General features: G+C 45.0%; 1 protein-coding gene across 2 annotated transcripts in view; it reads left to right on the top strand.

Moving 5' to 3' along the window:
* Window positions 1–554: 554 nt before the first annotated feature.
* Window positions 555–26,867, top strand: part of ATIC (5-aminoimidazole-4-carboxamide ribonucleotide formyltransferase/IMP cyclohydrolase) — a 34,755-nt gene continuing 8,442 nt past the window's right edge. Inside the window, exons 1-13 of one of the 2 annotated variants that reach the window (XM_084643323.1) lie at window positions 555–660; window positions 3,272–3,398; window positions 5,464–5,540; window positions 6,851–6,917; window positions 7,721–7,809; window positions 9,164–9,315; window positions 9,402–9,558; window positions 12,900–13,025; window positions 14,593–14,700; window positions 15,897–15,982; window positions 17,425–17,514; window positions 19,106–19,234; window positions 20,254–20,346. In XM_084643323.1, coding sequence (XP_084499449.1) covers window positions 639–660; window positions 3,272–3,398; window positions 5,464–5,540; window positions 6,851–6,917; window positions 7,721–7,809; window positions 9,164–9,315; window positions 9,402–9,558; window positions 12,900–13,025; window positions 14,593–14,700; window positions 15,897–15,982; window positions 17,425–17,514; window positions 19,106–19,234; window positions 20,254–20,346 — 1,323 coding nt within the window. In that variant the 5' untranslated portion in view covers window positions 555–638. Of the gene's footprint in view, window positions 661–2,522; window positions 2,604–3,271; window positions 3,399–5,463; window positions 5,541–6,850; window positions 6,918–7,720; window positions 7,810–9,163; window positions 9,316–9,401; window positions 9,559–12,899; window positions 13,026–14,592; window positions 14,701–15,896; window positions 15,983–17,424; window positions 17,515–19,105; window positions 19,235–20,253; window positions 20,347–26,867 lie in introns of those variants that run through there. The other variant, XM_084643324.1, reaches the window with a different exon arrangement.

Here is a 26,867-nt window from a genome sequence, read left to right on the forward strand (position 1 = left end):
ACCAGGTTTTGCCCAAAGGGTGTTGGGTTTGTACCCTGCCCTTTCACTGAACTTCAAAATGGGTCTGGCGCTTTTGATGGAAATCTGGAAGACCTTCTGGCCCTGTGGGGGGCTGGCTGGGGAAGAGGTGGGGTCTGCCCCAGGCCAGGTCGGTGCTCGGAAGTTTTGCCAGCAGGGGGGCGCCGGGTGGGATTTTGTTACACAACGTGGCCTTGCCCTAGGGCGCGGGGTCAGACGCCAGACGGGCCAAGAGCGGCCTTGGGGTGCTGGGTTGGGGGGTTTTTTGTTTTTTTTTTTGTTTTTTTTTGCTCGTAAAACTGCCTCCGCCCCGGGAGGGTTTTGCGGGCGCCGCTAGGCTGGGGACACTTTCCGAGCTGGGGGGGCGCGGCTCGGCTCGGCCCGGCCCGGCCCCGCCCCTTTGCTCGTCGCCGCGGTCCCGCCCCCGCCCTTGGGGCTGGGTCTCTGCAGACGGCTCAGCGCCCCCCCCCCCCCTTCCCCTCCCCGGCGCTCCCAGCATGCAGCGGCCGCCCCACTTCCTGCCCGGCGCTTCCCGGGGCCGCCCCACTTCCTGCCCGGCGCTTCCCGGGGCCGCCCCACGTGCAGCCGCCGCCGCCGCCGGATCGGGCCCGCCGCGGAGCATGGCGAGCGGGCGGCAGCTGGGTAACGCCCGCGGTCGGAGCCTTCCCTGCAGCAGCGCCCGGGCTGGGTGGGGGCTGCGCGGGCGCGGGCCCGGGATGGGGGCGGATCCGGGGCTGTAGGGCCTGGGCCTGGCTTGGCGCTGCTGGGGCTTTGCCGTGCTCTTGCCCCGGGCCATGGGGAAAGCGGGGGGGGGGGAGACGAGCTGAGGGCGCTTGGGAGCCGCTGTTTGCCGACCCGATCTCTGTATGTCCCTGGGCAGGTCGGAAGCGGGGCCTGTGGGTTTTTTCGTGTTGCCCGTTAAACAGATTTCCGTTGGATTCTCTCCTCCCCCCCCAAAAAAATCCCCCTCGCCCAGCAGGGGTGCAGTGAAATCCTGTTTGAAACAAACAGCACAAGTTGGGGTTTCGGTTGGGTTCCCTTTGCAATTGTCCAGGGTCCCCATCGCAGTCATTTGCACCAGTGTAAGCTGACTGTAAAGCATGTGCAAAATGTGTCCAAATAGCCTTTTATATCTGGGACCCTGCCATTTGCACAGATGTAAATAACTGCGCAAGGTGCAAGGCACAATCATGAATTGGCCTCATGCCGTGACTGTTCACATGGCGTTCAGGCCGTGTCTACACTAGCACTTACGTCACCAGAACTTTTGTTGCTCTGGGGGGGGGGTGTTTGGTTTTTTCACACCCCTGAGAAAAGTAAGTTTCTCTCTCCCGTCAAGTCCGCTTACAGCAACGCCGCTGTAAGCTTGTGAGTGTGGACATGGCCTTAGTTAATGATTGGGGTGATGTCTGGAGCTGAATAGAACCCAGCTCACTCCATAGCTGTGCTGGCTCTGCAGGGCTGATCGCGTGAACGGGAGTTTTTTAGGTTTCAGAGTAGCAGCCGTGTTAGTCTGTATCTGCAAAAGGAAAAATTTATTTGTTAGTCTCTAAGGTGCCCCAAGTACTCTTTTTCCTTTAGGAGTTTTTTAAGAAGTTATTTGGTTGGAAGTATAAGCAGATGCCGCTATGAATACAAATAAATTTGTTAGTCTCTAAGGTGCCACAATTACTCCTTTTAGGAGTTTTTTAAGAAGTTACTTGGTTGGAAGTATAAGCAGATGCAGCTATGAATATACAGAAGCTCCTTCAAAATAGGGAATAAAAAACTGCCTCCCTGCTCATTATGACTTGCTCATTGATCTTCTGGGACCTGGTGTTCTCACTTGGAACTGTTAAGAGACCCAGCTTTTTGCAATCAGTTCTTTGGTGCTCCCGGGGTCTGCATGTGCAGATCCAAACCCCTGGTCAGGGCCTTGGTTAAGATCTTGTAGTTACAGCAGGGGACTGGGCCTGCTTTTTCTATTCCTGACACCAATTTGCTATGGCACTTGCTTAGGCAAGTATCTTAACCTTTCTTTTCCTTGGTTTACCCATCATAAAATGAAGACGTCCCTAGGAGAGTGTGTGTTTAATGCTCAGGACAGTAGCAACTGCATTCATTCCTGTTCGGTGCATTTAGTCTCTGACCCTGCAAACACCTCTGAGTAACTTTTTATGCATGAAGTTACTCAGAGTTAAATGATTGCAAGTTCAGGGCTTCATGATATCAGTGTGCTGGATCTGTGAACTGTGGATTGTAGGTGCCATTAATCTGCACTGCTAAGATAACAGATAAGAATTCACGGTCACTGTGCGCCACGTTTTGATAAATCCATTCATAGACACTGTTGTTCTTCCCTTGTAAAGTTTCCATTAGCTACTCACAGGCCAAGTGAAATAAGCAAGTTGCTATTTTTGCAAAGGGCCTTATTTTTCAGAGTTGTGGACACTCAGTTCGAGCATTAAAAAAATGTTCAGTTGAATGTTGGTTTTGCAGGTGGAATTAGACTAATTTGAAATGCCAGAAGGCAACCGTTGTGGTATTTCAGCTGACCCCCTACACAGGCCAGAAAACTTCAGCCGGGAAGTAGTCTTCCTTACTGTGTAAGCAAACACCTTATGACTGGAGCTAAGGGTATATTTTAGAAAAATATCCTGACTGAGCTCTTCAAAGCTGTCAACATAATTTGCTCCCCACCCCATAATTCCCATTCATATCAATAATTAAATTCATTAGTCTTAAAATGAATGGGAAGAGGCCATTCAAATCTCACTCCCAAAACCTCACCCAAACACTATTATTATAAATGATACCCAGCTCTTATCTTTTCATCCATAGATCCTAAAGTGCTTTACGAAGTAGGTCAGTGTCATTATTCCTGTCTTACAGGTGGGGAAACTGAGGCACAGACCGGCAAAGTGACTTGCCCTCGGTCATCCTGCAAGCCAGTGACAGAGCTGGAAGTGTAGAACCTAGTGCCAATTCAGTTCTCTGTCTACTAGGCCGCATAGCCTTCTAGGAGTACGGGCAAATGTTTAATGATACTGTTAGATTGTGCAGTTACTCAGCCAGGCAGCAGACCCTGCTGGCATTTGAGCATGCAGCTCGTCTACGGAAGTAATTTCTAGTTTTGATTTAAAAATTGTTTAGTGAAGTTAGTTGCATATTTGGCCTCAAATCTGTTCCTTTATTACTTTATGCAATGTGGGAAAGGGGAAAATATCCATCTGTGTGTTACCAGAATGTTCCCTCTCTTCTCTTCTTCTCCTAGCTTTATTCAGTGTCTCAGACAAGACTGGCCTGATAGAATTTGCAAAATGCCTCAACTCTCTTGGGTTGGGTTTGGTTGCCTCTGGAGGAACGGCAAACTGTCTTAGGGGTGCTGGCCTGAACGTCAGGTAAGAGCGCTCTCTCTCAGTGTCAACATTATTCCCAACCAAAAATATATCAAACGTCTGAAAATGTTAAATCATTTGATTAGTTTGCTGTGATTTGAGGCAAAGATGGGGAGGGAAATATACCATTTAAATGCAACAAAACTCAAGGTCTGGCTCCTTGGCTGGAAGCAGATTGAGTCCAAAGAATGTTGATATGAGGGAGTGTGTGTGGTGACTGATGGGGAAGTGAGGGTTCCTGCAATCCGGTGTTCTCATTTTGCCCTGACCCAGTTCCTCTCCTTTCAGGTAATGTATTGTCCTAAAAAATCAGGCCTTAATGCTAGTCTGTGCTGGCATCTGAAAACTGGTCTTTACCCTTTCTTGGAGAGTAGGAAATGTTACAGGGTTTTATGGGGATTTGTAGATTATTTCTGTTCAAAACCACAAATTGTCTAGCTGAAAACGGTGGCCCAGCTTTGCAAAAGTGGCAAATGATTTGGGATGTCCTCCGTGTATGTGACAGGCAGGGAAGCATGAGCACTCCTCCACTGAAAAGGGAGGCACGCAGAGTCTCGATGCAGTTCAGCCTATGATTTGAGGAAATGTTTTGATTCTGGGTCTCCGCACGCCACCATTCAAAAGCAGTTTCAGTCAAATATAAATAGTTTCCAGTGTAATGATGGCAAATCTGTTAAAGCGCTTGTCTTGACTGGCTGTTGTTCACCTTCTCCGCGAATGACCATGCCAAGAGAAGCTGTGGCGGCATCTCCATGAATTTATGCTTCCTCCAAAATTCTCCTGAGATTGTGTTTCTGGTCCCTCTCTCAAGAGGTGACAGCACTTTGGGATGGTCACGTTAGTCTCATTTCCTCCCCAATTTACAGTTCCTTCTAATTATAAACAGTCACGAGGTGAAGGAAATGAAAAGCAAATCCATAATTTCTTAATGCGTTAGCTAAGGCTAACTCTGAAGAACAGTGAACAACATAACAGCAGTGGGATTAAAGCCACATTTTACAGGAGGAATGGTGCTGATATCTTGAACTTCTGTCTGAGCGAAATAATACTGCATCTAAAATGCTGGATCTTTAAAACGATTTGAGTCAACTTCCACATATAACGTTTCTTCTAAGATTGATCTCTCAGCTCACTTGTACAAGTTCTTATTAAGTTATCTAGTCCATATCTGTCCGAATAAATAGATTAAGACAGAGGTTATGTTGTATTTTTTTGTAAGTCACATTGACTTGGCTGGTTATTTCAGAATAAAAGCCCACTCACAAAATAATTGCGCGCGTCAGCTTAATTTGATTTAAAAAGACCTACTGAGTTTCCATTCCCGGGGAAAGCAGCTGATGCCCATTAGAGTTATTTATTTATTTTGGGAACTCCTGATGTGCTGTTCAGGGCAGATCTGGAAAGCGGTGTCCTTCCCCTTTTGGGCTGTGTTGGATGTAGGTTTTACATAAAGAATAGCTCTGTGCCTTGTTAAGTGTAGGAAATTGGTTAAATTGTGGAAGAGAGTTAAATAAGCATTCCTAGCATGGTCCTGCAAGTAACCGTTATTAGCAGAAACATTTTGCTAGCTATGTCAGAGAGATGCCAGACGTAGTGGAACCATAAATCATACCTACCTTAATGCAGAATAGTTTCCCTGACTCCCTGTCCTGAAATGTCTATCAGCCCTTCATGACAAGGATGCAATACTGGAAGAAACTGAGTTGTGTGATAAATACGTTGCTAGTGTATCATGCCTTCCATCTGCTCCAGTCTTGTGAACGTACAGGGCCCTTCCACTTACAAGAATCGTGCTCTCTCTTCATTAGCGACTGGAGACAGAGAAGTCATGATTTTTAGCCACGCAAAGCTGCAAAGTCTAATATTTGGCCTTCCTAATCTTGGGCATCCCTTTAAAGTTTGGAGACTTTTAGGGTCTGAATCTCCTCCCATTGTAGCCAGTGTTAAAACTCCCATTGACTTAAATGGGACCAGGTTAGGCCAGGAATGAGAATCTTGATCCTGCAGAGCCACTCCGTCTGTCAAGTGCTGAGCAGTCATTTCAACGTTTTGTTTCCCCCTTGAGCAGAGATGTGTCTGATCTGACCGGCTTTCCTGAAATGTTAGGGGGACGTGTGAAAACCCTGCACCCCGCAGTCCATGCTGGTAAGTGGTTGCTGATGTCCTTCCATTTTGAAATGGAAATCAAGGTGGCTTGCTTGATGGCCTTTCAGGGGATTGGGTGGAAGAACTGGGGAATGAGGACCGATGAAGCTGCAGGTCACCCAGTTGTAACCCACACGCAATCAACGGGAGCTGCGTCGTTCGCTGGCTGTTAGAATGTGTGGCACACTGACCAGCACCCTTTCGTCAGACTAGTTCCTTCCCTCCAGGATGCTGGAGGCTGAGGGGTCCCCTCTCATCACTCTAGCAACAAGGTAGGAGGCATTGCTCACTGAGTAGGAGACATGCCAGGAGGCTCATGTGCAATGGCTGCCCTCTCTGTTGATCATGGTTTACCACACTGAACGGCTCGGCATCCTGGGAGTAGCACGTATCTACAGGAAGAATACTTCAGCCTGGTTTCAGCTGCGAGCAGAGCTGCCCAGCTCTGAAAGTACTTGAGAGTTGTGACATGCAGCGATCTTACTGCAGTGCAGTGTGGCCTGCCTTCGGCTTCCCTTGCAAACTCCTGGCAGACTGAAATTTAAACCTGTTCCAGCAGGTGCAGCTCCACTGAATTTGGCCTGTAGATGAATTTGGCCTGCAGAATGGGGCCCCATGGCAGCTTTGGCTTTGGTGGGTGATTCCTGCATTTTGTAAGCTTCACTGGCTCCCTGTTCATTGAGGTGATTCAAACTCTTACTTTTGGAAGAACTCCAGGTATTTGGCCAAGGAGCTGTCTAGTGCTTCATCTCCTGTTGCAGCACTTAAGATTCTTAGGGTTGGACCTATTTGGCCATCTGATTTCACACTCTTGAGGGGACTGGAAAAGTAGGGTCTCTTCAGGGGACGTTCAGCTCTGGATTCCTGTCCCACTTACTGTACACCCGCCTGTCAGCTGTCTCATTCTGCTCCAGGCTCCACTTTACCTCCTCATTTGTTTCATGGGGTTTATGTATTGTTGGGTGGCAAGTCACGGGTGGCTTTTTCCTCCTTACCTATGCACCAAAGCCTTCAGTGACCATTCCCATGTTTTAAGATAAGCAGCTGGCTGCGCATTAATTGGTTGTTTTGGGGCTTTGTGTTCAGCACTTGGAGTTCCCCTGGGATTTAGTGCTGGAAAATCTATTACAGTGAAATTTGAGCAACCAGAAAGCCAATACAATGGGATTTTTTGCTGCTGCTGTTGTAATTTAAACATAATCAGAATGTGTTTATGGAATAAAATCTCAGAGAGAGCATGTACTCTGAAGAAAGATGCTGAGAAAGTTTTAATTATCCTTTGTTAAAAAACCTACTGTTTTTATAATTAGGAATCTTGGCTCGTAATAGTCCAGAAGATGGAGCTGATATGGACAAACAGGGGTTCAGCCTTGTAAGGTAAATGTCTGAATATGCGGCCTGGCTAAATTCAGAAGGGAATAAAGTGTCCTCATTGCTCTGTATTTCAGTAAGCAATGATTTACCCTCTCTATATCTAATTTTGATTAACTGACTTAAAAGATATGGGAATTTATCCTCAGCTGGTGTAATTTGCATGGCTGCGTTGAAGTCAAGATGGTAAGCCATTGCATTCACTGTTTTGACTTGCATAGATACAGGTATTAGCAGCCACAAAGTGACCAGGTGAGGGTGTGGCTCTTCACGAAGACTGTAGAAAGACGCAGTGATGGGTAGTAAAGGTGATTAGAAATATGGTGAGGCCCAAATGAATGGGACATGGCAAAATAGGTCTGTCTGGAAGATGAAAGGCTTAAGAGGGCCATATTGAAAATGGTTAGCTCAGGGTAATTAATCACTGGGACAGTTTAGCAAGTGGATTCTCGCTCACTGGACATTTTAAAATCAAGAATGGATGTTGTCCTAAAAAAGATGGTGTAGTTCAAGCAGAGCTGGAACCAGGAATTAATACAGGGAAGTCCTGTTGGCTGGGTTGTGCGAGAGGTCAGACTAGATGATCACAGTGGTCCCTTCTGGCCTTAGAATGTATGAATCTATGAGTTTTAGCAATCTCCACTTCCTTAGGAGAGGCACAGATCTGAGTTTAGGATTTTGTGCTGGTCTCATGTCAGAGATGAGGACATGAGGAAAAAACAGTGACTGTACTGTGGAAACAGCTACGCCCAACTTGACTACCCTACTTCTTGACGAGTAACCCAAGGTTTTCCCTGCTCACTTTCCAGAGTTTTGGTTTGTAACCTGTACCCCTTTGTGAAGACAGTGTCTTCCCCAAATGTCACTGTACAGGAGGCGGTTGAAAACATAGACATCGGTAAGTCCATGGGAAACTCTGAGAGCAAAACTTTCACTGAGGGCTGACGTGATAGCTATGGGAAATGTGATAGCTGATGAAAGGCGTTGATCTCTGGTCCGTTAGAGATCTCGGTCCCTCTTCATGCATCCATAGAGTCCCCTATGGAGACTTCATGCATCCATAGAATCATATCCTAGAATATCAGGGTTGGAAGGGACCTCAGGAAGTCATCTAGTCCAACCCCCTGCTCCAAGCAGGACCAATCCCCAATTTTTGCCCCTTATCCCTAAATGGCCCCCTCAAGGATTGAACTCACAACCCTGGGTTTAGCAGGCCAATGCTCAAACCACTGAGCTTTTCCTCCCCCCCCCATAAAGGTCTGCACATAAAGGTCTGCAGTGGTGATAATAATATTGTCACTCTCTGAGCCTTTCTTTGGTTGATCTATACTACAGTGTTAAGGCACTTCGCTCAGATGGTCATGACCACTTGGCAAAACATTATGACAACTGCCAGTTGAGGAAGGGCGGGTGTTGATCAGGCTGGGGTGGCAAGGTGAAATGGGGGTGCCCTTCAGGAATAGAATAATGAAAGTTACAGCAACACGGATTCATTCTAACTGACTGGTGAGCGCACTGCTTAGCTGGTGGAATAGTGAAGCCTGACTTACAGAAGCACCAGGTGTCTATGCAGGGGTTTTGTTTAGAAGTGGCAGGTTGGGCAGACTCTTTTGCAGTGTGGAGAGCAGATTAAGTGTCTTCCTGTAGCACACGGCAGTGCAACGAGAAATAGAAGCTTTGGGGAAGAAAAGCTAAGCAGTTAAAAGCACCAGGCAGATCACCATTGTAAAGGAGCAGTTACAAATGCAGGGGTTTGTCTTTGTGCACAGTTTACTCCCTCATGAAATTGGGTAGGACCCTTGATTTGGTGCCATCTAGGGAGGGTTTGCAAATGTGGATTTCTCTCTGATATGTAGCTTTGCTCCTCATGTTAGTTACTAACCTAACAGGACAGCATCCTTGATCAGCATCTCATGAAGAGAAAGGTTCTGAATTATGTCCTTTCTCTGGTGTCTGGTCACCAGTCTCTTGCAAGGACCAGGCATCTTATGCGATCAAAGGTGTTTTAATAGCTGTGTGTGATTGGGTTTAAGAGGGAAAGGTGATTTCAGAGCTTACATACAGGACCATTAATATTTGCAAAGGGCTTTGAGATCCTCAGATGGCAGGCACCAAAGAATATTAGTAGAGAAGGGAACCGTGATACCTTAGCTCTAGGTCAGAGGGCATCAACCTTAGATTAAGATGTGCTGTTCCAGGTATTTTGGATACAGAAGAGCAGTATTACACACTTCTGGGTTTCTTTTTTGAAGGCGGAGTGACCCTGCTACGTGCTGCTGCAAAGAACCATGCTCGTGTGACGGTCGTGTGTGACCCTGCAGATTATGCCTCTGTGGCTGAAGAGATGAAGGCATCTAGTAGTAAAGACACCTCCTTGGAAACCAGACGTCAGCTGGCACTGAAGGTCTGGCCCTTTCTTTAGAACAAAATTGTGCTCCCTTTGGAGAGCGTGTCCTAGAAACCAAACAGTCTTGCCTGTTTTGTCCTCAGGCTTTCACTCACACTGCTCAGTATGATGGAGCTATCTCCGATTACTTCAGGAAAGAGTACAGCAAGGGAGTATCCCAGCTTCCTCTGCGTTATGGCATGAATCCCCACCAGACCCCTGCACAGCTCTACACGCTGAGGCCTAAGCTTCCTCTGACTGGTAAGACACAGAAGGATTGGCTGAGCTACAGCAGCAGAGTTCACCCTGTGGCCCTCCAGGGTGACAGCTGGGAAAATGCGTATTTGATTCTGCATTGGGCCGTGCTCTGTGACTTTAAAAGGGAAGTGTTTGGATCAGCTCTTCTGGCGCCAAGAGGGCGCGCCACCTCCCAGCACGCGCTCTGCAGTCCCAGGACAAGTTGTGGTGTGGTATGAGGCTAGAGCAGGGGTGGCCAACCTGAGCCTGAGGAGGAGCCAGAATTTACCAATGTGCATTGCCAAAAAGCCACAGTAATATGTCAGCAGCCTCCCATCTGCTTCCCCCCACCCCCATTCCCAGTGCCTCCCACCCACCAACAGCCCCACTGATCAGTGCCTCCCCCTCCCTCCCCGCACCGCCCGATCAGCTGTTTCGTGGCGTGCAGGAGGCTCTGGAGGGGAGGTGGAGGAGCGAGGGCACGGCAGGCTCAGGGGAGGGGGCAGGGCCTGTGGCAGAGCCAGGGGTTGAGCCGTGAGCACCCCCCGGCACCTTGGAAAGTTGGCCCCTGTAGCTCCAGCCCTGGAGTCGGCGCCTAAGCAAGGAGCCGCAGATTAACCTCTGAAGAGCCGCATGGGGCTCCGGAGCCAAAGGTTGGTCACCCCTGGGCTAGAGCAGAAGGGGGCAAACTCTGGCCCGCAGGACCCTTCCCTCTGGCCCCCGAGCTCCTGCCAGGGAGTAGGGTCAGGACAGGCTTGCGGAGGAGCCGTCCCAACTCTCTGGCAGCGTGGTGAGCGGGGCAGAGTCTAGCCCCTGGCCCCTCCCCTGCCTCCCTCCCTCGCGGTCACAGTTCCCCAGCACCAGGGCAGCGTGGCTGCAGCTCCGGCCGGGCCCACCCCTGGGCTAGAGTGTGGTGTGCAGGTGTTGTCCCTTGGTCAGTAGCTCCCCCAGTGGTTGCCTGCTGTATTGCGGGGGAGTAGGCAGAACATAGTTCTGGCTGCTTGCTCCCCAGCAAGGCTATGGGAAGCCCAGGGAGAGTAAGATTGGTGCTTGATTTGGTCTTGCCTGATCCTAGGGCAATATATGTATTTATTTCCCTATGATCAGGCAGAATCAGTCAAGTCGTGCCTAACTTGTTCTCTAGAATTTTTTGTTCCTGATTTTTTTGTTTTTGTTTTTACTTTTCTAACTGATTCTTAAGGGGTTTCTGTTTTACACTTTTCCACCTAGTTTCCTGCAGCAGTTTTCTTTCCCTATCCCCACAATAGTGGAACACACATAACGCAATTAGGAACAAAAGAAATCCTAGCAGTTGTCTGGGCCCATTACTAGGTGGAGATGGTAAAATTGTTGTTAATTTTGCAGCAAATGCAAAAGTGTTTGATCAATACTTCGGTTTGCTTTTTCTGAAAAGAAGCAGGATGATGAGCTGGTATCGTATGAGGATGATGATGTACTTTCCAGCCTTGCACCTCAGTTCTAAAAAGATTTCTTTCCATTACAGTAGCCGGCTTGTTTTGTGGCATGATGTTTGCCTGGAAGATTGAAGTGCCTTGCAGTTGCTTAGTTCAAATGCCACACAGCAAAGGTCTCTAGTAAAGAGTTGGTTGTTGAGTAGGAAGCATTTCAACGAATGAACAGAGTGAGACACAGTAGCTGTCATGAGGAAAATCGGTGTCTACAGTCTGTCCAAGATTTACTGTAATTTCATATTAAAGGGTAGATCCTTAACTGGTGTAAATCTATGCAGTGCCATTTAAGTCAGTGTATAAGGGCTGAGTTGCTACAGCTTATTTTGTCCAAACTTATTACTAAAACCCAGGAAGGAAAACCTTTTTACTATTTCTTAAAATGTTCTCCTTCCTCTTCTCCTTATTTAGCATCCTTTCAGACATCTGTGGCTCCAAAATTTCTCCATTTCACTTGTTTTTCTAGCTGATCCTTTAATATAGGCAGGGCTTCTGTTTCATGCTTCTCCAAATAGTTTTCTGCTGGTTTCCCTTTCCTTATCCCCATGATATCAGAATGACCCTCAAATATGGTGGAGATAGCGCCTTTTTTTTTTGGTCTCCTCATAACGGTGTTTGCAGTGTTGCTGTTCGGAAGTTCTGGCTTTCATGCCTCATGTATAGGCAGTATACTATTAAGAAATGGTCTTAATGATTCACATTTCCTTGTAGTTTTAGTTCAAGAACCTCGTAAGAGACTCTTGCTAGCTGATTTGCTAGTAAATCTACATTGAATGTCAGCAGAACCATATCAGTTTCAGGTGTCCTAGTCTCCTTCAGGAACACAAGAACAATTTTTTCCCCCATCAGCCTTCCCCGCCCCATCCAGACTCACAAATGCAGGTGGTTCTTTGTTTTTATAGTTTTGAGTGTGCAGATGCCATGATAGTATTAAAATATGATGGGATTATTTCATATTTGGGATGCTGTGAGAGATTGTGCTCTTCTTCTGGTTTAGCATTTCTGATTAAAGGTCCGGATTAAGTGCTTTGCTGAAAAGCATTTGCTTAACTTTATCCCTGTGTGTAGTTCCGCTGAAGTCAATTGGGCAGCACACGTGTTTAAAGTTAGGCATGTGGTTAAGTATCTTGCTGAATCAGGGCCATATCCACTTAGCTTAAAAAACAAGCAAACAAAAAAACCCTTGGGTTTCTGAGAAGACCCACCATAGAAGGAGCAGAAATGTACATATTTAAATAAAGTATTCCTATGTTCTTTAACTACTTACATTACAATGTCCTCTTTAGAGGTTAGGGCTCCACACTGCTAGAATGTATATAGGCAGGAAGAGACCGTCTTTGCCCAAAGTAGACACGGAAGACTAATGGGTGGTAGAAGAAAGTGCTATTATTCCTGTTTTACAGGTGGGGAACTGAGGCACAGGGATACTCGGTGTCTAAATGCCTGAAGATCTGGCTCCTAACTCCCATTGGAATGGGAGTTTGAAATCAGTGGGAGTTGGATGCCAAAGTGCCTTTGAGGATCAGGGCCTGAGTGGCTTGTTCAAAGTTACACAGGCAGTCTGTGGCAGAGACAGAAACTGAACCCGGTTTTCCCGAGTCACAGTGCAGTGAGTAAACTGCGGGGCTGTCCTTCCTCTGTGGGTGTCCTGTAGAATAGTGGCCTTATGTTTGGGCTCCACTCTGTGCACCCCGTGCTATACAATATCCAAAGCAGCTGGGCAGAAAACAGATCTTTCTTTCCCTATGTGCTCGGTGTGTTTAAAAGAAAACAGTTTGTATAATTTTTGATTCTAAGCGGTAGCAGTTTAAATTTAAAATAACTTGTACTTGGCATTCAGGCTCCTTGGAGAGAGGGGCCTTCGCCCTTTAATGTGCATTTATGATCTGTGTGCAGTTCTCAATGGATCCCCTGGGTTCATCAACCTGTGCGACGCTCTGAATGCCTGGCAGTTGGTGAAAGAACTCAAGCAGGCTTTAGGTATTCCCGCAGCAGCCTCGTTCAAACATGTCAGTCCTGCAGGTAAGAGTGGGATCTTATTGATACTTGTCTTATGGAAGAAATAGAGACACTCTGTGTGACGTTACACTCTATATGATTTTATAAATATATGCTAATGAGCGTGAATATAATGTAACTGGAATATGCTTCATGCAAAAGGTCTCTTGTAAGGTATCATTACAAAGCTTATAATCTACTGTGTGGTCATCCTGTTTGTATAAATGTATCACTCTTGTAACTGAAACTAGAAATATGAAATATAACTCTGAGGTCCTAATGTAGTTATGCAAAGTGTGAGCCATTAATGGTGGTTTGGAATCTTAATGGCTCCCATTAACCAGGACAATTGACTGTAGATGGCTCTGTTTTACTTAAAAAGAAAAGGAGTACTTGTGGCACCTTAGAGACTATTGAAGTTGATAGATTTCCACTCCATACGGCTAAATTCAGTGCCTTGCCTAATGACAGGTTTCAGAGTAGCAGCCGTGTTAGTCTGTATTCGCAAAAAGAAAAGGTACTCCTTTTCTTTTTGCGAATACAGACTAACACGGCTGCTACTCTGAAATCTGTTTTACTTGTAAGTCTTCCTGTATACGTGTGGGCTGGCAGGTGGGTAATGATGTCTTACAGTGACATGTGATCATGTCACCTGACCTGGAATCCATCTTTAACCTAGTGCTTTTCCATTGAGGAGGAGGGGTGGGAACCCAAAGGGACAAAGGATTCCCGCCTTATGCAAAAGATATATAAGTGGGTGGAACAGAACAAGGGCCGGCCATCATGAGAAATCCCCTAGCTACCACCTGAGCTGGAACAAGGGCTATACCAGGGGAAAGGATTGTGCCCAGACTAGGAAGGCGTCCAGTCTGTGAAAGAAACTTACTGAAACATCTCTGAGGGTGAGATTTTATCTGTATTCAGTTTTATTACTGTACTAGACTTAGACTTGCTTGTTTTATTTTATTTTGCTTGGTAATTCACTTTGTTCTGTCTGTTATTACTTGGCACCACTTTAAATCCTACTTTCCATATTTAATAAAATCACTTTTTACTTATTAATTAACCCAGAGTATGTATTCATACCTGGGGGGGAGGGGACAAACAACTGTTTCCATCTCTCTATCAGTGTTATAGAGGGCGAACAATTTGAGTTTACCCTGTATACGCTTTATACAGAGTAAAACTGATTTATTTGGGGTTTGGACCCCATTGGGAGTTGGGCATCTGAGTGTTAAAGGCAGGAACACTTCTTAAGTTACTTTCAGCTAAGTCTGCAGCTTTGGGGCTTGTGGTTCAGACCCTGGGTCTGTGTTGGAGCAGACGGGCGTGTCTGGCCCAGCAAGACAGGGTGCTGGAGTCTCAAGCTGGCAGGGAAAGCAGGGGCAGAAGTAGTCTTGGCACATCAGGTGGCAGTCCCAAGGGGGTTTCTGTGATCCAACCCGTCACACTCTGTTCTTCGAATGCCATTGCAATATCTGTCCTCTCACCTCCTTAAAATGCCCCGGCACCTTTGCTGATATGAAGGAGTTGGACCAGAATATAGTTCTCATTTTCTTCTTCCACTGTCTTTGCTCATTTTATCCACTAGGTGCTGCTGTTGGACTGCCACTCACGGTGGACGAAGCTCAGGCCTGCATGGTGCATGATTTACACGCAACCCTGACACCTTTGGCAACTGCATATGCACGAGCAAGAGGTGGGATGGCAAGTAAAAAAACTAATCTGTGTAAAGAACTGAGAAGACCAATAGTACTTGCTCCTGAGCAATGTGCCGTGTGGTTCACAGGTTCTTCTCTTTGCAAGTTTATGGTGATATTTAGAAGATCCGGGTAGATCTTGTGTTTTTTGGTTCTTCTCCAGAAGAGTCTAAATAACTCTGTTGATTAATGCGCAATCCATTCTCCTCTCGAGGGACCTAGATTCAAATCAGGACTGGCTCTCAGTCAAAGTGAGTTTAGCTAATTCAACCAACTCCTGCTTGTTTTCACTTAAGAAATCTCTTTCCTGCTTTTGTTGGCGGAATCTGAACAACCAGAGAACTGGATTGGAAGCTCTCAGCCCTCAACTGTGGGTGGGGTACTGCTGAATAGTTCATAAAGAAATCTTTTTTCTCCCAACCGTTTGTTTTATATTTGAGTTTAAAGTATTGACAGGGGAAAAAAGGAAAGCTAAAAATCCTTTTGCCCCTTCTCAGTGGCTCAGATTTCACTCTTGATATTTTGATGTCATTCTGCCCATTCTCTTGTTGTCCATCACGTTCCAGGAAAAGCAGGGTAGATAAAACCTCAGTTTCAAAAGGAAATAATTGGCACGCACCCAGTCTCTTCTCCTCCCCTTCCCCCCGCCCAATTTGTAGGTCACCTTTGATGGTCATTGTTCATATAAAAGCACTACTAGACAATTGACATTCTCTGTGACGAGAGGCAAGTGATTAGAAGGACTAGGTTGTTGCAGGGTAACACTGAAGAGCATTGACCTGGCTGAACGAGAAACCTCCACAGTGTCATCTGGTGCGATTTGTCTCTGGTTTTAAATGAGCACCAGTTCATTAAATATAAAATACAAAATCGCTGTTATGTACATTTCTGACTCTGGTTTCCCTTAGAAAAGTCAGTGTTCTATAAGACATTCATTACAGAAGCTTCGAAAGTGAGAATGTGCAGGAGGAAAATAGGAACCTACAGAAATATTTTTTAGGATGGGTTTTGTGGCAGGGAGACTGCCTTAGATTTGTTTTCCTTCTTGTGATTCTTAAGTGTCCCTTTCTTCTGCTTTGTGATGAAATTAGCAAACTCTGAGGAAAGAAACTGAGTCGTGAATGGTTTGGTGGGGCGGAGGGGTGGGTTTGTGTGTGTGCTGCAGATGAATCACTTTTTAAACATTATTTTACAGGGGCTGATCGGATGTCTTCGTTTGGTGACTTCATCGCTCTCTCTGATATCTGTGATGTTCCGACTGCTAAAATCATTTCTAGAGAGGTTAGTGTAAAACCGCAAGTTATTCTGCAAAGGTGAAGAGCTCTTGGTGAACTCATTGGTTGTAATGGCAATTCCATCATACATTTTTTTTTTTTATTATTGGTCCATTTTTGTTTCTGTCCGCTTTATTCATTTGTATTTATTGGTCCATTCTGATCATTTGCTATCCAGGGTGCAGAATTTAAATCAGTCTTGATTTTTTTTTTTCCCAGCTGTGGCTCATGTGCAATCAGTGGCGGCAAATGTGAACACTGAACAGTCAAACTACTAATTTCCAAAGTGGATCATAACCTTCATCGGCCGCTTAAGCAGGTCTCTAAACCCCTGATTGTACTTCAGTAATAGGTGATTCAACAGCTCTGGCGGAACAGTGGGGAATTCCTAGTCGTCCCTACAGCTGCCTGCCTCCTTCTTTCTGGGGGAAAAGAAATGCATTTGTAGATTGCTGCCTACCACTAGACTGAGCCTACGACCCTGTAGTACTCCGAATTCTGCTACGTAACTGAGCATATCGCCCAAGTCACTAGAATAGATGACAACCCTGAATGCAAAACTAAACCAGACAACGTTAATACGTAACCAAACAGTGTTAGTGTTTGTTGTAGGCTGAGCATGGTATCACTGAGGGTTATTTAAGAAGGGAAGAAAACAGAGTATGAACGAAAAGGAAATGTATCACTTTATGGCCCTAAAATAAACCACCCCTGTCAGTTTTTAATGCTGTTAGAGACAATGCGGTTCCATTCCGTCACTATTTGTGTCCTCAAAGTATCCGAAAGTTTCTTTGTCTGTCTCTGACCAGTCAGAGCCTGGGTCCGAAAGGTGCTGCTCCATATATAAATCCCACTTCTGTTGTGTAGGCAAGTGTTAAGATGTTTTTAGAAAAGAAAACCTGCCATCATCAAAAAAGCATCTCTTCTGAACCCAGTTAGACAAATACATTCACAAAGGTACCAGGACTTTTACTGATCACCCTGAATTTCAGAGATGCTCAAAGTAAAGAGAATGTAATACAAACCTCCCTTCTGTATAATAGGTAAAGTATTTCCGGTATGCCATTACAAGAAACTTGTCTTGAATAGATACAGGAATGAATTCACCCATAGGAAATGTGTGGGAGGTGTGTTTCCATTGACTTCGTTGGGGAAAAACACATGCTCCTGAAGGCACTGTAGCACCCATCCATATGGTTGGATGCTGCAAACACTTAGCATGTGAGTATCCTATTGTCCGTAAACGGATTATGCTCGTTTGTAATGCTACTTGCACTTGTGAGTGTTGCAGGGTTGAGCCCTCATCCAAAGTCTCTTGAAGTCCATAGACTCTTGTTGGCTTCAGACCAGGCCTCTAATGTGTTTCTAATGACAGTATCTAAAATTGCATATCAGTGTTGCTCTTTCCCCTTGGGGGGCTAATGCTGTGTGTATGTGTGTGTTTTGCAGGTGTCTGATGGAATAGTGGCCCCAGGCTATGAGGAGGAAGCTCTCAAAATCCTTTCCAGAAAGAAAAATGGGAGTTACTGTATCCTCCAGGTGGGTATGCTACATGTTTCATAGTATTTGTGGTCTCAATGTAGACTTCTCAGCCCGCCCACAGCTCCATTTTCATTATAAGCTTCTTTTTCTGTGGCCTTCTCTCCATACTACTTGGAAATATTTTTCTACAAATCAGAGTTTACAGCTCTGGAACTACACACAGATCATGCCTGATCCAAAGCCCAGTGAAGAGCATGTGAACGTTCCCATTGAGCTAATAGGGTTTTGATTCAGTTTGGGATTCAATTTCTAAATGATCTAGAATTTCACAGACTGGCATGTCCATGAAGATCTAGTAAAGGCTTATATTAAAAACAGAACATTTTTCATGATGTCTTCACTGATTTTTGTAATGACATGCACATTAGCAACAGTACTTTACAGAAATAAAATTTCTGGACTGCTCTCCACTTTGCTCTAATCTCCCTATCGTCTATGAAATTCTCCAGCTTTGTCATTAATTTTATAATTGAGCAATTTGTTACATCAGTGCACACAGCCTTTTAAAACAACAAAACAGCTTCTGTATGATCTCAGGATCAATCTGTGGGTACAACCAAAGACAACAGCAAGCCGTTTTTTTAAAAAAAAAAAAAACCACCATGTGATGAAGAATCATCACGTTGCAGGCACAGTTTAGACTCTGCGGTAATGTATGATTCCATATTACGTTGATTCCATATTACTTGTCAAATATTTAACACGACGCTGCCAGATAATTCAAATTACCATCTCCATGTCCTCTGCTCACGTGTGCTGAGCAGCGTACACGTGACTTTAAATTGTAGATTCCCTAGGAGATTTTATACTAGTGCCAAAGTATCCATGTCGCTCCTATCCCAGCCCCTCTCTGAGAGGCTGACACACACAGGGAAGCTAAGAGCTTAAGTAGCGGCATATAAATTCCAACTTATTCGATGAGAGAAGGATTCAAGCATTACTGTCAGAGAAGCTTGAGAAGGTGGCTCAGGTGCTTCAGGCAAGCAGGAAAGAAATTACAGGCAGCCTTGAAGGCTGGTTCCTCCCGTTGTCAGTCGCACAAGGTTGCAGTAGTAACTAGTAAATCTTTAATGCTTGAGAGACTCAATCGCTGCTTGTCACCAAATTCCCTATAAAGGGACCTTATGCTTGGTGTTTGACTTACAACACGCATTCCCCAAGTCCTGCTCCACACTCCAGCTGTGCCCCCTGTAAAGGTGGGGGAAATCTGCAAAGATGGTTGCCCTCTTCCACTGCCACATGGGAGGGGGCAGTTCTGGGCAGGGAGGGTTCTTTCTGCGCTTGGATCTTTGTGGGCCACAGTCTGCCCTGTGTGGGTAAACATCCAGTGTGCAGACTCCTATCTTCTCCCTTAAAGTGACACTTTATGTTTTGGTGCTGATAAGTTGGTGCTCCAGTTTGCTGGTACTACGTCTGTTTTGGCATCCCATCGCTTTTCGTCTCATCTCTTTTGGATTATGTAAAAGATTGACATTGTTCTTTAAGGTAAACTATTGTTGGAAGTCAGATTCGAAAGGGTCATTGCTGGAAGTTGGATTGGAAGGGTTCAAAGAGCGTGCAGCACTACTTTCTATTTGTCTGCTTTTAGATGGAGCTTGATTACGAGCCAGAGGAAAACGAGATTCGAACCCTCTTTGGGTTGCATCTCACACAGAAGAGGAACAACGGCGTTATTGACCAGTCACTGTTCAAGAACATTGTTAGCAAAAGCAAAAATGTAAGTGTAAGAGAATTTGAGCAGGGGCTTGGACTAGATGACCTCCTGAGGTCCCTTCCAACCCTGATATTCTGTGATTCTAGTGAGAAACAAGAGGACTGTTTGAGTGAACTGGTGGGCTCCAATCAGGAAAGGAAGTGAGATCCTATCATAGGAGGCCCTAAAACATTCAGGCAGACTTGTCTTTTCGGCAGAATGGTGCACTGGGCCAAGTCTACTCATGCAAGTAGAGCCATTGCCTTCGTTTTAGCTACTTGCCTGAGTAAGATGAGCTGGATCTAGCTCTTTATTGCTGATTATCAGGATTATAAATAGGAAGTCCCTCTCTTAATTTCCACAGTTCCACAGCAATACAGTAAGAAACCATTGTGGTGTCATTCTGAGTCACTGTTTAATAGTCTCATTTGTTTGCATTGTGTTGTATAAACTCCTAGATCTCTCTGTTCCATACACAGATGGTTTACACATCACCAGTGGGCAGTTAGTTTACATGTGGTTTACATTAGTCCGAATGTTTCACTGTGCAGTAGCAGACCTATATGAATGTAGAAATATTCTACTTTCTTCAAGGGGAGCTGAGAAACGTGGTCAATGGGAAAACCATTTAACAAATTAGTAGCGGAATGAGTGTAAAATAAAATTGTCAATAGCATTTCAAGCTATGGCCTTGATCTGGCAAATATGCAAGCACAAGCTTAGCTTTGTACATGTGAGTAGTGAATTCAACTGGACTGTTCACCTGTGTAAAGTTAAGCAAGTGCACGAATGTTTTGAGGATTAGGGCCAGTGTTTGACTTTCAGTCACTTAGCTGTTGAGGCCTGAGTTTGGGGTTGGTTTGGGCCACAAGAACTGGTGACATTAGTAGATAATCAGATTATTGGTAATTTTTAGTCATTTTCCTCTGGTATTCTATAGCACGTGTAGTGGTTTTTGGTTTGCAGATTTATAGCCCATTGCAGAATGTTTTAAATCTCAGTTATTTAAGGGATACATTCGTTATTGCTTTCTGTTGTTTCAGCTGCCTGAGTCTGCTATCCAAAATTTGACTGTAGCCACCGTCGCTGTCAAGTACACCCAGTCCAATTCCGTTTGCTATGCTAAGAATGGGCAGGTAACCAAACCGGGCTGCTTGGGGGGGGGGGGGGTATACCGTCTCAGCCAAACTGGCCAGTAGTACTTTTTGTTAGGCACCAGGTGTAAAATCACTTAGTGTACTGGAAGCTATTAAACAAGTATAGGCAAGCTGGCTTAGACATTGTTACATGGAACAGTAGCTCAAGTTCGATAGCTCTCAAGTGGCTGCCTGTGAACGTGAAATCCTGGGATCTTTTCACAACAAGGGAATCGATGGTGATTGAGAGACTAAGGGATCAAGCTTGCAAAGAATTAAAACTTGAATAATTTTGTTCATGTTGTTAAATGTTTGCAGGATCAAGGCCTGAATCATTCTTTTTCTAAATCTTCTGTCCAGGTTTTTAAGAGGGATCTTTTTGCTGGTGGGCATTCATTTGTTAAAGGCCTTTTCAGGCATTACTATGTGAGAGTGGGTGTCACACCTGGTGTCTGACAGTGTTTAATTTAAAGGCAATCCGCAAAGGATATATTTTAATTGCCTTAGTTTGCTGATTTGTGATGTATAAAGAAGGGCTTTTTGCAAACAGATGAGGTTTTTTATTCTGTTTTGTCTTTTAACTTTGGAGTATCAGGAATGTCAAGTCTTCCTTGATTTTGATGGAAGACTTACCTTGGAGGGTGGCCTTTCATGTGTGGTGTCAAAAGTTACACCATAAATGAACAGATGGGGTGTGAATTTTTAACAGAAACATTTGTTCCCAGGTGTTCATTAGGCATTGTATTTAAATGTTACCAAAGAGTTTTAACAGACTGACATTTGTTTCCCCTCTCAATTGCTTGCTGTTGTGATGTCATCATTCAATTAACCCTGTGAGACATTTTTAAAAAAAAAAGCAGACTTTTTTTTTGATAAGAGGAGCCTGAAAGTCTCTTCCCCTCACCAATATACATCATACAGAAGCAAAATCGGGCGCAATCCCAATTTATTTCCTTTGCAGGTCACCTTTAAAGATACCTTGTTTAATCCATCCTCCTTATTATTCATCTGCATACACCAGATTGTCTTCATTTAGAGTTAAAATGCACCCATGCGTTACTTCACTGTATTTTCTGGTGGCATGTGCTACATAGCTCTGACAAAAAGAACAGGAGTACTTGTGGCACCTTAGAGACTAACAGATTTATTAGAGAATAAGCTTTCGTGGGCTACAGCCCACTTCGTCGGATGCATAGAATGGAACATATAGTTAGACACACACACAGGAGGTGGCTGGACCCTCCTCTGGCGAGGGTCACCCGGCCCGCCTTCCCCCGGGGAGCCCGAGAAGGGAAGCACCACCCTTCGCCCGCACACAAGTTGGAAGTTACCATACAAACTGTGGGAGGCTAATTAGTTAAGATGAGCTATTATCAGCAGGAGAAAAAAAACTTCTGTAGTGATCATCAAGATGGCCCATTTAGACAGTTGACAAGATGATGTGAGGATACTTAACTTAAGGAAATAGATTCAATGGGTGTAATGACCCAGCCACTCCCAGTCTCTATTCAAACCAAAGTTAATGGTATCTAGTTTGCATATTAATTCAAGCTCAGCAGTTTCTACTTGGAGTCTGTTTTTGAAGCTTTTCTGTTGCAAAATTGCCACCTTTAAAGCTTTTACTGAGTGGCCAGAGAGGTTGAAGTGTTTTCCTACCAGTTTTTGAATGTTATGATTCCTGATGTCAGATTTGTGTCCATTTATTCTTTTGCGTAGAGACTGTCCCGTTCGGCCAATGTACATGGCAGAGGGGCATTGCTGGCACATGATGGCATATATCACATTGGTAGATGTGCAGGTAAACGAGCCCCTGATGGCTTGGCTAATGTGATTAGGTCCTATGATGGTGTCACTTGAATAAATATGTGAACAGAGTTGGCATCGGGCTTTGTTGCAAGGATAGGTTCCTGGGTTAGTGTTTTTGTTGTGTGGTTGCTGGTGAGTATGTGCTTCAGGGTGGGGGGCTATCTGTAAGCAAGGACTGGTCAGTCTCCCAAGATCTGTGAGTGAGGGATCATTTTTCAGGATAGGTTGTAGATCCTTGATGATGCATTAGAGAGGTTTTAGTTGGGGGCTGAAGGTGACAGCTAGTGGCGTTCTGTTATTTCCTTTGTTGGGCCTGTCCTGTAGTAGGTGACTTCTGGGTACTCTTCTGGCTCTGTCAATATTTCACATTTGGGGACAATGTATACCTTCAAATCAGCGGCACTGCTATGGGTACCCGCATGGCCCCACAGTATGCCAACATTTTTATGGCTGACTTAGAACAACACTTCCTCAGCTCTCGTCCTCTAATGCCCCTACTCTACTTGCGCTACACTGATGACATCTTCATCATCTGGACCCATGGAAAAGAAACCCTTGAGGAATTCCACCATGATTTCAACAATTTCCATCCCACCATCAACCTTAGCCTAGACCAATCCACACAAGCGGTCCATTTCCTGGACACTACTGTGCTAATAAGCGATTGTCACAAACACCACCCTATACTGGAAACCTACTGACCGCTGTGCTTACCTACATGCCTCCAGCTTTCACCTAGACCACACCACACAATCCATTGTCTACAGCCAAGCTCTACGATACAACTGCATTTGCTCCAACCCCTCAGACAGAGACAAACACCTACAAGATCTCGATCAAGCATTCTTACAACTACAATCCCCACCTGCTGAAGTGAAGAAACAGATTGACAGAGCCAGAAGAATACCCAGAAGTCACCTACTACAGGACAGGCCCAACAAAGAAAATAACAGAATGCCACTAGCTGTCACCTTCAGCCCCCAACTAAAACCTCTCCAACGCATCATCAAAGATCTCACAACCTATCCTGAAAAATGATCCCTCACTCTCACAGATCGTGGGAGACAGACCAGTCCTCGTTTACAGACAGCCCCGCAACCTGAAGCAAATACCAGCAGCCACACAACAAAATCACTAACCTAGGAACCTATCCTTGCAACAAAGCCAAATGCCAACTCTGTCCACATATTTATTCAAATGACACCATCATAGGACCTAATCACATTAGCCAAGCCATCAGGGGCTCGTTCACCTGCACATCTACCAGTGTGATATATATCATCATGTGCCAGCAATGCCCCTCTGCCATGTACATTGGCCAAACCGGACAGTCTCCATGCAAAAGAATAAATGGACGCAAATCTGATATCAGGAATCATAACATTCAAAAATCGGTAGGAGAACACTTCAACCTCTCTGGCCACTCAGTAAAAGATTTAAGGGTGGCAATTTTGCAACAGAAAAGCTTCAAAAACAGACTCCAACGAGAAACTGCTGAGCTTGAATTAATATGCAAACTAGATACCATTAACTTTGGTTTGAATAGAGACTGGAAGTGGCTGGGTCATTACACAAATTGAATCTATTTCCTTAAATTAAGTATCCTCACACCTTGTCAACTGTCTAAATGGGCCATCTTGATTATCACTACAGAAGTTTTTTTTCTCCTGCTGATAATAGCTCATCTTAACTAAATAGCCTCTCACAGTTTGTGTGGTAACTTCCAACTTATCTGTGTGTGTGTGTGTGTGTGTTTATTTATATATATATATATATGTGTGTGTATCTGTCTCACTATATGTTCCATTCTGTGCATCCGATGAAGTGAGCTGTAGCCCACGAAAGCTTGTGCTCTAATAAATTTTAGTCTCTAAGGTGCCACAAGTACGCCTGTTCTTTTTGAGGATACAGACTAACGCGGCTGCTACTCTGATAGCTCTGACAAGTCATTTGGCTGGAAGGTTGGCATTTTCTGTCCCTGAGGCTTTTTAAATAGGTCTCCATCTACAAGAGCATTAATTCTGGTTGCCCCAAGACAAAGGTCTGATTAGCCTGAGTTCCTCTTCACCCTCTGCTCACTCAGTACCGCAGCAGCCCCATCAACCCCTGGTGCCTTTTTACTGGTGATCGTAATGTGCTACTGCAGATATTTCTGCAGTGGTTGGAGTACTGCATGTCCCATGTGTATGTGAAAAGGCCCTTGTGATGGGTGAGAAGTGGGCTAGAATCATGTTTGTATAAGCAGAATTCCAGCTGGTTCATTGCCCTAGGTTTGCTTGATAATTTGCTAATGCACATTCATGGGGAAATCTCTTAGCCAAGCATACATGTTTCTCCTCTTGGTTGTTATTGGACACTCTGCCTTTATTTTAATGGAAAGATCAAGATCTGATGGCTGGAAGCAGAAGCTACACAATTTCAGACTAGAAATAAGGCTTTTTCTTTTACTAGTGAGTGTAATTAACCAGTGGGTTCTCTATCACTTGCCGTCTTCAAATCAAAATTGAATGTTTCTAAAATACACTCCTTCATGGGCTTGATGCAGGAATCACCTGGTGAAGTTCTGTGCCTGCGTTATTTAGGAGGTCAGACTAGATAGAATCCCAGAGGGTATTTCATAGATTTTTAAGACTAAGGGTTGGCATCACCCTCCCTTATTTTTGAGGTACACATAGAGGAGAACTTATGTCCCTGCATGTAGCATTCCAATTAAGAAGTCACCTAGCTGAAGCGATTCCCTATGCGGTGTTGTCTGGAGATAACTGACGTGCTGATGGCCTACCCACAGCTTTGAGATCAGCTTTCTTCCCTGGAATATTCAGTGTTCATCTCCCCAAGTAGAAGCTGAGAAGGGAAACCTGATCAATAATTCATGACAAACTGTCTTAAGACATAGTCTAGGCATCTGATGTGTGCTGTCTCTGGACTACTGGCTCAATCCTACGCGGTGCTGAGTGCTCTCAACTTCCATTCCTTTGATTCGCATGGGATTGCCTTACCTACAACCCACCTCTTTCAGTTTTTACAGAGGAGCTTTTGTATCTCAGTGACCCATGATTTCTTTCAACCAGTTCAGTTTCTGTGGAATTGTAAGTGGAACAGATGCTGCATGCAGGGCAGGTTGCTAATTAGGCTTGGGGAAGATTGAGGTGGGAAGAAGCATTTGTGGAACCGTCATTTAATTTGCAGTAAACCAACAGTCACCAAGAATTGCAGGAAGGACCTTCTCCCTTACTTTGTCTGCTTTCCTGCAATGGCCAAACCAACCATTATAATACTGGGCAGCATGTTGGTTTGCACTCCTTAATGACACAGGAAAGGAAGGATGACTCAGTGATTAGAGCACTGGGAGACCCAAGTTCATTTCCCTGCTCCACCACAGACTTTCTGTGTGACCCTGAGCAAGTCATTTAGCCTCAGCTCCCCTATCTGTACAGTGGGGGCTAATAGCACCACCTCATGGTGTCATTGTGAAGATTAATACGTTAACACTGTAAAGCGCTCAGATAGCTACTGATGAAAAGCTTGATATGAGAGTTGGGTATGATCGTTATTACTAAATTAAATGCAATTAAGCTTCCCCCTTTTCCATTCATTCAGAGTATCTTAAAGATAAAATACCTTTTTATCTTAACTTTTATTTTAAATATCGTAGACATTTTCCAGCTATCACTCTGTATTTTGTCCACTTGGGACTATATACTGCAACATTCTTTATAATCTAAACTTTAAGAGGGCATTAGACTTTGCTCGTTACTCAGAATGAATCCAGAGGCATGAAAGTAGATCTCTTAATTTAGCCAGACTACATAGGTTGCCAGGGAAATAATAAAGCTAAAGCTCTGATGCTGAAACTGCATCAGCGGAGGTAGTTCCCTGTGGCCAGATAGAACCCCACTGACTTCATCAGGGTTCTGTGTATGTTCAGGGCTCTCTTCTGGGGGACCTGCAATCTCCACCCAGCCACTTCCCTCAGTGGCAACTGCAGTCCATTGTCCTGGGGCGGCTTCCCATGCAGCTCCAGCACCCTCTTCTGCTCTTACCTCAGGGCCTCAGCCTGCAGGCCCTAGCAGACAGCCAGGAGCTCCCTCTTGTTCCCCCAGTCCCTGCTTGCAGCACTGATTTGTCCTCAGTGCTGTGGCTTCTTGACAAAGCCCTGGCTGGGATGATTTAACTGGGGATTGGTCCTGCTTTTGAGCAGGGGGTTGGACTAGATGACCTTCTGGGGTCCCTTCCAACCCTGATATTCTATGATTCTTCCCCCTGCCAGGAGCCTGGTTTTCTCCCCTCAAGTTCCAGTCAGCTTCTGAACTCTGCTCTGCCTGCAGCCGTTTTTTATATGGGCCTGCCAGGCCATGATTGGCTGCTCCTCTCAGCCCCTTTCTAATTGACTGCCTCCAGCACAGCTTCCCTAGGGCTGCTTTTAACCCCTTTTCTGCCAGTGAGGGGCAACCGCCCCATCACAGCCAGTCACTTGCTCAGTTTTCCCATCTGTAAAATGGTCGTACTTTATAAAGTGCTTTTGAGATGTACTGAAGAAAATCACCATTTAAAAAAAGCTGGGCAGTATTTTTGTTATTTCATATTATGACATCAGTAACATTGCTCATATTCAACTCTGGATTTATTAAACACAGTAGCAATAAGTTAATTATGAACAAATGATATGAAGTCTCAGCCCAAGAAAGACCACAGCCTGGGTCTTTCATTTACTC

This window comes from Lepidochelys olivacea (genome assembly GCF_965140295.1).
Source record: "Lepidochelys olivacea isolate rLepOli2 genome assembly, chromosome: 11".
In the NCBI taxonomy this organism is placed as follows: Eukaryota; Metazoa; Chordata; order Testudines; family Cheloniidae; genus Lepidochelys; species Lepidochelys olivacea.